The sequence below is a fragment of the Camellia sinensis genome, unplaced genomic scaffold, assembly GCF_055761805.1.
Source record: "Camellia sinensis isolate YWXY unplaced genomic scaffold, ASM5576180v1 Unanchor14, whole genome shotgun sequence".
In the NCBI taxonomy this organism is placed as follows: domain Eukaryota; kingdom Viridiplantae; phylum Streptophyta; class Magnoliopsida; order Ericales; family Theaceae; genus Camellia; species Camellia sinensis.
In genome coordinates, this window is record NW_028129020.1 from 5,327,902 (window position 1) to 5,342,817 (window position 14,916).

A 14,916-nucleotide genomic window follows, 5' to 3' on the forward strand; every position below is an offset into this window, starting at 1 on the left:
GGCTGACACGTGGCTGACACATGGCCTGTCAGTCGGACACGGGGCGCTGACATGGCGCTGACGCGGTGCTGACGTGGTGCCACGTGGCTCGTCTTCTTCCTGGAGACGCGCGTGTGGCGCGTGGGTGAGATTGGGATCACGCGCCGGGTGCCTGAACGGCGCGTGTGGGGGCGTGCCGAGACTGGGACTCACGCGCCAACTTCCAGGGGCGCGTGAGGGCGCGTCGAAGCTCCTCTGGGCTCTGTTTTTGCTGTTCTGGACTCCTCTCAGGGAGTTCTTCCTCCTGGTATGGTCAAAAGTGGATTTTGAGCACTTCGAAATCTGGGCACTTTCGGGAAAAATTCGATTTTTCGCAACCCGAGCTCTGATACCAATTGTTGCGGATCGGGGGCACACCAGGGAACTCAAACAAGCAATAACACACAAGATTTAACGTGGTTCGGCAAGTCGCCTACGTCCACGGGCAGCGGATTCACTATATTGAACAAAATGGTAAGAATTACAACACTCTCTGTAATTCTCTCTCTCTTTGCTCTCTGTTATCTCAGCTGTACTACAACTCTCCTTAGCTTCTCTATATATAGAGATTACCAATGCTAGAATAATTGAGCTGGCTGCCAGCCCATTTCAGTGGCTTTCCAGATTGAGGCTTCATGGCCTCATGGCCAACTCACATGGCCTCATGGCTTCCCCACCATGTAGCTGGCTGCTACTTTCCTTCACATGGCCAGAATCTGTAGCCAACTCAACAGGTAGTTTGCCTAGTTTCCTGCAATTTTGCTTCCCAAGAGCAGGGAAACGAAACCAATATGTTGCTTGGTGCAATTTATGATTTGAGTGAACTACAAAATGCATAATAATCAACAACGGGTCAATGGTTTTGCACTGTGATTTCACTGATCTTCCTCTCAGAGCAATTTCGATTGGCACTTTACAAGAGTAGTGACAAGGGGTTTGACATTGCCATCTGATTTGGTCACTGAACCTTTCCAGTTCTTGACAACAAAAGATTGCTAAAACCATCCTTCTATTCATGCAAAACTTTCTAGAATCTGAAACCCCATGAACTTGGAACATTTATTATTCTCATACGCAACAACATGAGTGATAAAATTGTGCTCACTCATATGGAGCCATAGCATTCAACACATTACATTGTTTTCTTTTCATTTTCTATCATTTAATTTTATTTTAACTGAATCGAGTGAACTAGGAAACAAATTTCGAACAAAATCAACAACACTTGCTAACCTTGAAAGTTCAAAAGCTAAAAAGTCATTCCACATGTGCGAAAAGTGTGCTGATGGGGCTATCATGTGTAGATTCCCTTTCCCACTAACAATGACATAAAAGACATATCTTATCAAGACGTAGTAGAGTGTAAGGTCGGCTTTAGATTTGGACATGGAAACATGTTGAGACGGACCATTGAAAAGCATTGAATCATCTTTCTTTAATATGAGGATAAGATAAAAAGGAATGCCGAAATTGAGGATTGTAATCAAATCCAGATAAGGCGTTTAGGTGGTTTGATCCTATCAGATTGTGATGTTGTCAGCAGTCACCTTTCCTCCCAAATTAAGCAACACTCGATTGATTTCAAGACTACCGACTCCTTTTCAATTAACTTAATCTGTTTTCCCTCACCATGGAAATTTACAGAGAACTTGAATTCTGTGGTTTCAATCTAAAGTATCAATTTTTTGTTTTTAAGAATGATGAATGAGATTTCGTAATTCTAATTTGAGAACTAGATTCTTGTAGGAAAATGGGGATAGAAAGCAATCATCAAGATGACATATTATTGTCCTCCAATCATAAAGATATCAACGCTGTTTGGTTTACTTAACAAGGTTGATAATATTTTGAAGGGAGCTTCTTTTAATAATTCCCCTTCCTAAAATTTTATTCCATCTAATCTATATATATATATATATATATATTTTGACTATTTCATTAAAATACTCTCAATCTTTCATGTCCCATTAATGTTGATATTTAATATTGATTATTATTATGTTTTGGTAGTTTTCATGATCATTCATATTCTCCACATCTTTACTCTAAAAAAATGCATTAACTACACATCATTATTTAATGTTGATATATATTACACACAAACAATTAAACATGATTTTTATCGATTGTCATTATGTTTTAATAGTTTCCATGCATCCAAATGTTGACTGTACATGATGACGTGAATGATTTAGATGACGTGAATGTAAATGTTCACATCAGATGATGTGAACGTAAATGTTCATATCATATGACGTGTGATAAATGTGATGTTAAGGTTCACATTAGCAGTGTATCAAATTACACAACCACAAGCCTCACCTTTCATTTGAATATAAACATGACTATATCGGATGACGTAAATGTTTACATTAGAGAATGTGAATGTGAATGTTCACATTAGAGCACATTGTGATAAAAGTGATGTTAAGGTTTACATCAGATAAGAGAAAATGTTCACATTTTTTTTAATGTGTTATCAATTAAAAATATATTCACATCATATGAAAGAGAATGTTCATATTATTTTTAATGTGTTATCAATTAAAAATATATTCACATCAGATGAGAAAAAATGTTCACATTATTTTTAATGTGTTGTTAATTAAAAATATATTCATATTATATAATAATATAAAATAATAACATCAATGTTATTTAATTTGTGTATGAAATTTTTTATGCCTTGATCATTTTTCTTCTCTCTCCTTCCCTTACATTAAATATCAATATTAAATATAAAGGCATAAGAGTTTAAAAAAATAATGTAAATCAAAAAAAATGACTTTATAGAATAAAATTATAAATACATAGGACTAAGTGAGTTAAAAAATTCATTCATAAACTTCTTAGGTTAAAATACTTATAAATGGGATTTATCAATAAAAATCTCTATTTTTAAAGAGGAACAGCGTCGCAAAGCTAAAATTCCAGCTCAAAAAGCTTAATTCACACCTTCATATACAGTCAGCAGAGCTAAGCAGGCAACATGGTCCTGCTTTGTACGATTGAATTATTGAAATGCTGACCCAACTGGTTCTATTATTTTACTTTCATTGACCAATTGCACAAAAGTGTATGATTTCTGTTTTTTATTTATTTATTTTTAAATTTTTTTTAAAGGTTCGAAAGTTACTTTAGAAATGAAAAAGATCGAATGCTTGCTTCGCAGGTTTTAGTGGAATTTATGAAGTTTCTTTCTTCTAATTTTTTTTTTTTAAAAAAAAAATTGTCTAATGCTTAGCCTCAAATAATATGTCTATGGTCATGCTTTTATTACTTCTAACACTATCATTTCATTTTGTGAATTTATCACAAAAGAAGACTTGGACCTTTCTGCAAATCTCTTTTTATGAAAGAAACCAGACACATCATCACCTTCCCATCAGCAATCTATCTTTATAGAAAGTCTATTTAAGACGTGTGTTTTTTATTCATGTGGATGAGGCAGACATGACTCATTCCACTAAGAACTTTAAGATCCACCAATACCTTTCTCTTCCTATAAATACATTTCCTGAATCCATGGTTAGAATCATCACTCTAAACATCTGACAATCACACAGCATTCTGGGAGTAGAAAGCAAAAACGGAATCACATTGGAGCAATAGCAATTCATCAAATATGAAGACACAGAAGCTGACACATGTTTTTGGAACTCCGGTCGGCTCACATGTGGCATATCTGGGTGAGAGGACACCAAAAAGAATTTTACAAGATCCTGCTACTGCTACTGCTACTGCTACTGCTACTGCTAGCCGATACCAAATTTCCTCTTCTTCAATTGGATCTCTAAAATTAAAACAGAGTAAGTCTCTCCATTACTCTTCACAATAAAGAGCTATTTTACTTACTAGCATTACTAGTTTTAAATTATTAAAATAGAGACAGTATTTAACAAATAGATTGTGATTAACGTGCAGAAAAAGTAGATTGGAAGAACAAACTTGGAGGAAAGCAAGACAATCTTGCAAATGGCATCAGAGAGCATGGTAATGTAATTACTTCTTTTCTAGAAATTTTTTTGGTATCAATATTAGTGTCAACCAAACCAACATAGGAATAGGATGATCATGATACATCTCTGTGCGAGTCTTATATTATTTTATGAAAATTGCAGTGAGATTAGGGCCCAAGATCACTGAAACTGTGAAGGGGAAACTGAGTTTGGGAGCTAAAATTATTCGAGTAGGCGGTGTGGATAACATTTTCAAGCACCACTTCAGCATTAGAGAAGGAGAGAAGCTGCTAAAGGTTTCCCAATGCTATTTATCAACAACAGCTGGTCCAATAGGAGGCCTCCTCTTCATCTCCACTGACAAAGTTGCCTTTTGCAGCGACAGATCCATCAGATTGTCTTCTCCAACTGGCGAGTTTGTTAGAATTCGTTACAAGGTGTTGATCCCGGTAGGAAAGATATTGAGAGCCGATGAAAGCCAAAATGTGAAGAGACCATCACGGAAGTACATAGAAATAGTTACTGTGGATAATTTTGATTTCTGGTTTATGGGATTCTTGAATTGTCGAAAAACATTGAAATATCTTCAGCAGGCAATCTCTCAAGCCCAATGATACACTTCTGTAGTCAAGTACTCTGTACAAATTTTGCTACTTCAGCTTACTTTGCTTCAAAGCAAAGGAACGTATTGATAAATGATATCATTGAGCTATTTGACATTATGGATATCATTATGATTCAATGGTACTTTGCTATGATATAGAATCATCTCCATAATACCGAATGAATAATACCTAGTAAGCTATAGCCTATTTTCCTGGAACGGTGTATGCCAAACTGCTAAGCTGCTGCTTCATTCATTCATTTGGGAGAACCATAAAATTTGTAATCAACAAAGCATCGACCATTTTGCGCTGTGACTGCCATCATGCAACCTACTGCTCACGACCAATTTATGGTGTGTTTTGAAGCTTAGCAATTTCATTTCACTCAAGGGTGCAAAACAAAGTCTTTCAGCATCTGTGCATGCAGTTGGCTGATTAACCATTAGGCTTGACTTTTGGCACTCTAAATTGAAACTATCATACGGCAATGAAATCAAAAGTACCAAATGGACAAGAGAAAATTACACTACCTAAATTGCCTTGTGTAAAAATTAGTGTCAATTTGGTCGAATCAGTGATAGGCACTAGAAGTTTGAACGGATAATTGTCAAAGTTTGCCTCACATGACCATTTTTCAAGGCCAAATTAGTAATTCACCCATTTCTCGCCCCCCACCCTTGAACAGCTTCTTCGCCGTCCCGCTTCCCCCTCTTTCCACATAATACCCAAACTCATAAATTAGAACTACAGTAGCCACTTCTACATAAGTGGGAAAATTTTGGAACCGTTGAGTTCCAACCAACTCCGAAAAAAAGTTTACCCACTCCAAAACCCTAGCACTTTGCAAAATTAGGAGCATGCTAGCAGCGACACCGTAGAGCTGTAAAACAAACCAAGCTGCCAAGAGCTCGAATCCTACTTGAGATACTCAAAGTAAAGTAAGCAAGCCAAGCATTTACCAATACACGGGTTCATATTATTATGCCCAATCCAAATCCACATCTGCAATCAAATTAAAATAACATACCCCAATTTCCAAAGAACAGAAAACTAGCAAGCAACAACGTACAGACAAATAAACAAATCGTTTTTGTGTGATAAATATTAAACAGGCCAAATGTTACAGAATTCTTAAGCCAATACATAACATGGACAAGGGCAGGAGCAGAAGATTTGAGTAGCAATAGCTCACCCAGCCTTGTACTGATCCATTAAGTTTCCAAAGGCAAATGCCCACACAAGCGGCATTTTATCAGAAGAAAATTCTGGCATTGTCAGACCATCCAAACTTAGCCTCACAGTAAAACATCTGGCTCCCCTAAGTAAAATTTACTTTACAACACTTAGGAAACTGCAATCCAGCCTCATCGCAACCTGCCTTTGTGACATGTGGGCATGACCTCACATCAAGGTATTCTAGAGAGTTACATAACTCCAAAAGCATGCCTACCCCAGCCACCGTGATCTTTGGACAGTTACTGACCTTCAAAACCTTCAAAACCAACTTCAATCCATCATTTCCTAATCCCTGAAAAGCAGAATCTGTCACCTCCTCACAGCACCCTACGTCAAGAGCTTCTAAATTTCTGCACTGAGAGAGGATGCAATTCAATGAAGAATCAGAAACATTTAGGCACCAATCCATCCTAAGGTTCTTGAGACTCTGACTACAAGCAGAAGCTAATGACTTTATGGACTCATCAGATACGTCTCGGCAACCACCAATTATAAGAGTTTCTAGATTTTTACAGAATTTGGCTAATGATAATATGGACTCATCTCCAATCTTATAGCAATCTAACAACTTCAGCGTCTTCAGAGAAAATGAACAAGCTTTGGATACACTAGATATCCCAACATCTCCAACATTACTGCATTTATTGATATCTAAAAGCTTCATATTTTGACAACCATCAACAAGAACAGTGAGCCCAAAGTCAGTTACGTTGGTGCATCCTTGCAAACATAACTCCTCTAGATTATGACAGTTCTTGGAAAGAGCTTGCAACACAGCATCTGTAACAAATCTGCAACCAGTAAGATGCAGGCTTCTCAGGTCACGACAGCCCTCAGCAACAGCTGACAACCCCTTGTCTGTTAGCTTTCTACAGTAAGATACATCTAAGTCCTGTAGAGAAGAAAGACCACATCCAATTGCTGATATTCCATTATCTGAAATACCTACAGAACAAGAATAGTATACCAACCCAAATAAGCAACAGTGTAGAAGTTTTGTTTCATTATCATATAAGAAGGGAGTTTAGTTGGGAATGAGGTCAGGTATGCAAAGGACAAAAAGACCTATTGAGTCACATAACACAAACATAATGCTCAAAACAAAAGAGTTCCCATGCAACACATTTCTTTATTATTATTTTATTTATCAGTATTCCCACATTTGTTCTCCATAACCCCAAAAGGGCAGTCCAACAATGGAACTCTTATAAAAACAATAATCAACTTTAGCTCGAATGGTTTGTAAGGGAACCCTACTTTCTCCAAATTTCAGATCATTTTCTTTCGACTAAATATTTTACAAACCAGAGACCATGACCCAAATACTATAAGCCTAAAACAGCTAGATGAAGAAGCTCTATTAACCACAGCAACCCCAAATTCATGTAGCCCCTTACGTTGTTTTAATAAAATATGATAAAATATGACTCACTTCCAACATTTTCCTTTTCTCTTCAACTTTTCTTTTTTATTTATTTATTTTCTAAAGAGAAAGGAGACATGCTAAGTCAACATGAATCTCTCTCCCTGTGATCCACAACATTTCTCAACCAAAGAAGATACCGAAGTTCTTCAAACACCAGCCAATACCAATTGCTCCTATTATTAGAGTCTTTACAGATGTGCAAAATTCTCAACCTTCAGTACATACAGTAATAGAATTTTGAGTTAAGAAATGGATTTCATTTTCATTTAAACTAACTCTTGAACAACCCAGAAGCACATCTACATGTATCTGTAAGGAATCAAACAACTTGTTCCTGATTTAGCATCTAATAGCCTGTGTATAACACATTAATTAATAAGAAAAAAAACACCCTTTAAGCAATCTTCGCATTTCCTAACATAGCATGCCGTGTTATTTTTGATCAACTACAGTACATCTCATAAATAAATGCCCGGAATTAACACCTTCTAATTGTAGTAAATTTTAAGGACAAATTAGTAAGAAAAGTAATTCCAAGGAAATATACTGCTTCCAACCATTGACCAAGAAGAACGTAGTGCCACTAACTTAGGAATCTTTACAGTGAAACCTGACCTCATAGAAGTCAATTATAGCTATTTATCAGACAGAAGACACTGAAGTCTTTTTCAATTACAAGCAATTCAAAACTGAAAACTTAACAAAACCAAACAAAGAGTATCAAATTATCAATACGATACATCATGCCAACACCCAAATTTCACAAACTATCAGTAATTATTGACAAGAGTTCTCACAGCTGACCAAGAAAGTAAAGCAGAATAATTGCATAATGAAGAACTAGTATATAAATTTGCCAAGTACATCATCATCGCATAAGGAACTAATATACAAATACAGACATATATATGCAATTTTGCTAAAAATTCATCAGAAAACAGTGAAAATAAAAGAAACCCATCAAAAAATTGAAACTTGAGCGAAATGTGTAGTTGTTACTTTTGCAATTCCTGAAGGCATATATGTAATTTGGTAAAAATTCATCAGAAAATAGAGAAAATAACAGAAACCCATCAAAAAAAATTAAAAATTGAAACTTGAGGGAAATGGGTAGTAGTTACTTTTGCAATTCTGAAGGCTGAGGACTCGAAGGCAAGTGAAGGAATTAGCAATGACAGAGAGATCAGAGTCGGTGACGCCAGGGTAGAAGGACCTGGAGATAGACTGAGAGAGATCGAGCTCATGGAGGCGAGTGAAGCGAGCGGCCATCTTGCGGAGCATGAGGGGTCCGGCGCGGGCGGCGAGCTTGCGCCGCTCGGTGCTCTGCAAGTGGAGCCACCGCTTGCAGACGAGTCCGAACACTTCCTTGTCTTTGTCGCTCTCAAGCCTCGCCAGTATTGCTCTGAGCTCGTCGTCTCTCAGGGCCTCGTTTATGCAAATTGAAGTCATTTTTCAGAGTAAGGAAACCCTAACCCTAACCCTAGCTAAGTTTCTAATAATCAGAATTGTGATTGGATCGAAGCTGGAAAATGGATTGAAGAGAGAAGATTAGGGCTTGATCGGAAACCCTAATCTGCTCCTCAATGCTTCCTTCAATTTCAATGGCTGATAGAGTTGAGCTAGTGTCAACGTGGAGTCCTAATATATACCCAACCAGCATTTACGCTATGGGTGTGTTTGTTGTGAATGATTAGCGTCTGTGATTGGACTATTAGTTCGATTAAATTAATAATTTATTGTTTGTTTTAATTTTTTTTGTTTTGGATTATTAGGTTTCGTTTGTTTGGAGAGGGATTGAGATTTGTGGTAAAATGAGATTTATTAATATTGTTTTTGTTTTAAGAGATGAGGAGGGGATTGATAGTACGTTTCGGATTAAGATGGGTCTCCCTAAGGAGATTCAGATAGACTTTCAGGACTTTGTATTAAAAAAATAGTTCAGCGGACTATAAATTTTTTTTTATTTATTTTTTATTTTATTTTTTACATGTCGGGTATTTTTTTTGGAACATTAATATTTAATTTTTTTGTATTTTTTGTTAAGTAAAAATCATTATTTTACTTTTTCTGGAAATTTTTATTTTATTTTTATTTTTAAATTTTTTTTTACATGTTGGGCATTTTTTTAAAATATTAATTTTTAATGTTTTTGTATTTTTTTTATTTGTTTTATTATTTTATATAAAAATAATTTAACAATTCCTATAATAACAACTATCATCAAAACAAACACAATTTTACTTAATCCCCTCGCTATCAATCCTCTCACTAACAATTCCCTCACTATTAATCCCCTCACTATCAATTTCCTCCATTCTACTTCTGAAAACAAATGAGGTCTTAGTCCCATATTTGTGGGACTATCCTATCCCATGGGAGGATGGGAATTTCCATGGAATTAGTATCTCATGGGATTAGGCTCTGAAATGTCCATTTTACCCCATGCTATTACTTAGCAAACTATTAAAAAAAAGGTTAAATAGTTTTTTGAACATTTATGAATTATTTTTTTAGTGTTGTTAATTTAAAATTATATATTAAATAAAAAATTTAAATTATAAATTATAAATTTAATTTAATTAAAAATAATAAATTAAAAATTATGGCCTTATAAATTAAATTTTTAAAAAAAATTAAATTTACATATTAAATAAAATTATTTTTTTAGTGTTGTTAATTTAAAATTATATATTAAATAAAAAATATAAATTATAAATTAAATTTATTTAAAAATAATAAATTATAAATTATGGCCTTATAAATTAAATTTTTTTAGTATTGTTGAAAATTTAATTTATATATTAAATAAAATTATTTTTTATTGTCGTTAATTTAAAATTATATATTAAATAAAAAATATAAATTATAAATTTAATTTAATTGAAAATAATAAATTAAAAATTATGGCCTTATAAATTAAATTTTTTTTAGTGTTGTTAAATTATAAATTATAAATTATAGATTACAAATTTAAAATTATGTATTAAATAAAAATTATAAATTATAAGGGTAAAATAGTCTTTTGAATATTTATCCTTATCTAGTTCGTCTAACCAAACATATGATACAAATCCAATCCAACCAAATAGTTTGGGAATAATATATCCCGGAACTAACAGTCCGATAAATTACAATCTCCCCTTATCCAGTTCGTCCAAACAAACACCTTATGTTTGGACAGTGGGATTTCCCTAAAAAAATGATTAATCTATTTTTTCACTTTCATCAAATATGGGAATATAAATATATAAGTGGGTTAATTAGTCATAAATTCAATCCGAAGAGTATAAGGTATTAAGTCCTAATTATTCTATTTTTTTTATTATTTGGTGAGAAGTTGTTGAGAATATTTTATTTCTAATTTTGTCTCTTAATTTTTTTTTATCCGTTGAAATTATTTTCTATATGTTGAATTGAAATTATTTCTTAGCTAATTATTACAATTTGTTTCTATGGCCTATTTGGAAAGTTGGCTATTTTAGTAAATTATTTTAATATGTTAAAATTTTTGTTTTTAGAAAGATTATTGAATTTTTTTATAGTTAAATGTGATATTTGTGAGAAAAAAAAATGAGATGATTATAAATTTAATGTAATATTTTGTCTTATTAATTATTTTAATCTATTTTATCTTTTTATAAATTTTAACTTAAAAAGCTAAATTGTAGTGTTGCCAAACAAGGCACATAATTCATTCCATATTTTAGTTAGGGTAAATTACACTGACACCCCCTGAGGTTTATATTTATTACAGTTCTCCCCTCACCTTTTGAAAATTACATCTCCTCCCTGAGGTTTAAAGTTTCATTACAGATTCCCCCTTCAGCAATTTAATTTTTTTAAATACCAATTTTACCCTCATTGAGTAAATTACATTGACACCCCTCACGTTTTAGAAATTACAATCCCCTCCCTAAGGTTTAAAGTAGCATTATCAATTGCCCTCTCGGTTAGTATTAGTTAGAAAAAAAATTAATTGAAAAAAAATTTGTTAGTAAAGTTTTTAAATTTCTGTTTAAAAACCAACGTAAACTCATTTTTTGAATTTATGTTTTTTCCTCAAATTTACAAACTGAGACAATCATTTATAAACCAAAAAAATTATCAAACAAGTTTTTATGACAATTTTTAAAAATTTTGTAAATATAAATTGAAAACTGAAAACGAAATGGTTACCTGTAGACGTCCCCGAACGTCCCGGGGGAACCCCGTTTTGTTCATATGGGCTCACTACAGTTCGGACTCAAATTGTCACGGTTCTTAATCTGATCTCACAATGTGCAATGTGAGATTGATAAATCACCAAAGAGTCCAAATCCGGCAAATCGTTTTTGAAAACAGATTTTTTTGAAAGAAGTGCCAAACATGGACTGCTTTGCCAAATACAGAGTCGCCACCTAAATATTTTATTTTTGGAGAATTTAGGAAATCCTGACTCGTGCCTAAGGCCACATGTCTGTCATCACCAAAGTTGCCTCGGCTCGGGAACTTGGGTACGATTGGGGAAGGTCACTTCGTAAGCACCCCCGCTCGCTCGATCAAAAATCGGCCTCTACTAACCATGATATCTAGTTTTGAAAACATTATGCGTTCTTATTCCGGTTATTAGCCTAGATTTACTTTGTGATGCGCACAATATACAAGTATAGACTGGATCGCCTGAATTGGAACAAAACATTTCATGTTTGTTTTTTAAAGCGGTTTACTACTCGCAAGTAGGCTAAAAATGCAGATTTTTCCACCCTCGGGTGGGCTTAGAAAAGATGGTTTTGCCACTAGCTAATGGGCTTAAAACTCATAGTCAATGCATTATTCCAATTCAGATAATCCAACCTTCACCCACAGGCATTCAGGCAGTTATATCACATAAGCAGTTAACCTCATGGCAAACATGCTATAATGGCAGTCACTCACACGCATGCAAGGATGCTAAAGTATAAACACTTACTGAGTACTCCGAGCCAAAGAAAGAAGCTAATTAAAAAACATGCATGAATCCTAACTATGCTGAAAATGCCTAATGCAACACATGCAAAAATTCAACTTAAGATAGACTCGGCTTTTCTAAAATGGCATATGAAATGCAACAGATAACATATATTCAACTCGGAATTGAAATACAATGCAGTTAGTATAATGCGCCGAGCCCGGTGCATGCATGACAAATGAATGGATGCAAACATGCGAGCATAAGTATGCTAATTGAAACATGCCCTAATCTAACCATCATAAGCTGGTAAATAAAAGGGAGAAAGAAGTGGGGGTTGGAAGACATACATCACACAAATGCACACTTATTACAACACTGCCCTCGCTCAGAGGGTCCGAATGAATAATACAGTCCAAATAAATAATTACAGTCCAAATGAATAATTAAATATTACAAAATCCTAATTAATTAACAAATTAACTATGAAAGCAATAAACTAGTATGCAAATTCATGGACCGCCTCAGCTTTGTTCCGAATGGTGAAAGATGCATGCTCGAGTTGCCTTGCGCGGAAATCCATTGCGATGCCCCGATTCGCCTCTGTTTGCAATTGATCCCGGAATGTTGTGCAAGGCTTTAGAAAGTTGCTGATTTTTGATTTGATGCAACAGAGAGCAAGAAAGGGGCATGGCAAAGTATTTTCACATATGTATGCACACCTCGATCCTCGTGCCACCAATCACGCATCTCGATGCACGATGGCTGAGGAGTTGAATTGCACGACTCGATGTGAAATGAATGCACGTATAAACACAACAAGACCTAGACTCCATCATGGTTAATCCGGAGTGTCGGCGACCGGGAATTGAAACACGTTTCGTCACTTTGAGTACGAAACGTCCCTCGTTTCCCATGCTTGGACTAACTCCTATCCCAAACACAACGCAAATGAGATGGCATACACAATGCAACTAACATGTAACCTAGCATACGCAATGCTATGGACTAAAAATGGCATACACAATGCACGTGATGTAACATGGCATACACAATGCTCTAACATGCAACTTAGCATACGCAATGCTATAGACTGAAATGGCATACACAATGCACGATGGACTTACACCAACATGAGTAGACCTCAGCCACACTCACATCAGTGGCCATATGATGGAAATGAGACAACCGAAACACATACAAACATTCACGATGCAATGGATCAATCCTAAGGCATTAAATGCCATTCTACCAAAGCATGGAAAATGATGCAATATGGCATACAAACACACAAATTTCAGCTCTGAAACATGATACAAAATGGTCCTGAAACATGCAAACATGGCGCACAATGCAAGCTAGGGGGCCCAGGTACCGAAACTAGTGAAATGCGTTACTCTAGAGGTACCCAAAACAATGCACTAATGGCAAAACCAACCCCAAACAGACCCTAGGCAGGTCTGAAACAGTGGAGAAATGGCCTAAAATGATGGTTCGAAATGCAATGAAATGGAATTCATTCAATGGTCGGTAAATGAGGCATACAAGCCCGAGTCTCAAACACATTTAAAGAGTATAAAACATGACAATATGGCATTCAAACAAGCTCTGAAATATGATGTATAATGGTCCTAAAACAAGAAATACCTTAGTATATGCATGTAATGGACCCCGAAACTCAAAGCTAAGCAAGTGTATTGAACCACAAGTATGCAAAACAAACACCATTCGACCATGAGACCAAAAAACAGAGCTAGGGCAGTCCAAAATATGCACAAAATCAGTGGCAAGGCCAAAAAGAGCTAAAATCAAGGGTCAACAAAGCATGCGAAATAAGCTAGTGAACCATGATTTACACTACAAGTATGTGAAGCACATGAGGGCTCACCGAACCAGACAAAAACAGAAGTATGCCATGCCAAAATATGCCCAAATAACCACTGAAACTCAGTCAATGCATGCAAAAATGAAGTGTTTATTTGGAAGGCCATGAGGTGGATTACTTTACACATACATGATGGACATACAAAGTGGAAAAACTACCTCTAGAAAGAGATTATGACAGCCATAAAACTCACTGAAAATGGCCTGAAATGGGTCAATGAAGCATGCAATGAAAAGTTCCTTTGAAAGGCCTTGAGGAGGATTACTCTACACATGCATGAGGGACACAAAATATGGCCAAAAGGGCTCTGGACAGAGATAAGGCAGACCTTAAAACTAATCAAATAGGGCCTAAAATGTGACTTCACAACATGCAAGTAGGGGCCCCTTTGGAAGGCCAAAAAGGCCAACAATCAAGACAATGAGAGAGGGGGTCACCCCCCTCTGATTTTGGCTCTCAAAATAGTGTGCTAGCCACTGAAAATCCACTAGATTCAGTGGCTATGAGGCCAAACAAAGCATGAAACAAAGGCCTAGATGCAAGGCTCAAAACAAGAGGCAAACAAGCATACAAGGGGGTAGATGACCCCCAATAGAAAAATGTCCTTAACCAAACTTCAAGATGGGCTCAAAACAAGACTCTTTTCAGTTTATGAAAAGTCTCGAAAATGCTTGCAAGCAAGGCTAAGATAGGAAGCAAAATAAGCCTACAAAGAGGGATGCAGCATATAAGGAGGTAGATGACCTCAAACAGAAAAGTGTCCCTAGTCAAAATTCAAGAGGAGCTCAAAATAAGACACTTTTTAGTTTAAGACGAAACCCAGAAATTCTTGTAAATAAGGCTAAAGAATGAAGCAAGAT

General features: G+C 35.4%; 1 protein-coding gene and 1 pseudogene across 2 annotated transcripts; one reads left to right on the forward strand and one right to left on the reverse strand.

Annotated features, from left to right (window-relative positions):
* Positions 1-3,301: 3,301 nt before the first annotated feature.
* On the forward strand, positions 3,302-4,705 carry LOC145814941 (GEM-like protein 4). Its single transcript, XM_082911874.1, has 3 exons — positions 3,302-3,827; positions 3,943-4,011; positions 4,140-4,705. Exons 1-3 carry the CDS (start codon positions 3,644-3,646, stop codon positions 4,589-4,591), a joined length of 705 nt encoding a protein of 234 aa, XP_082768000.1. The 5' UTR covers positions 3,302-3,643; the 3' UTR covers positions 4,592-4,705.
* Positions 4,706-5,658: 953 nt separating this feature from the next.
* LOC145814940 (uncharacterized) lies at positions 5,659-8,852 on the reverse strand (annotated as a pseudogene). The gene is made up of 2 exons (XR_014358154.1): positions 8,366-8,852; positions 5,659-6,763 (listed from the first exon to the last, which is right to left on the reverse strand). The product of XR_014358154.1 is annotated as an uncharacterized LOC145814940 (transcript).
* Positions 8,853-14,916: the final 6,064 nt, after the last annotated feature.

Excerpts from the sequence above, each read along its gene's own strand:
- LOC145814941 (XM_082911874.1), top strand. The coding sequence starts at position 3,644 with ATGAAGACACAGAAGCTGACACATGTTTTTGGAACTCCGGTCGGCTCA. Across the intron at positions 3,828-3,942 it reads ATCTCTAAAATTAAAACAGA|AAAAAGTAGATTGGAAGAAC; the intron begins GTAAGTCTCTCC and ends ATTAACGTGCAG. Across the intron at positions 4,012-4,139 it reads AAATGGCATCAGAGAGCATG|TGAGATTAGGGCCCAAGATC; the intron begins GTAATGTAATTA and ends TGAAAATTGCAG.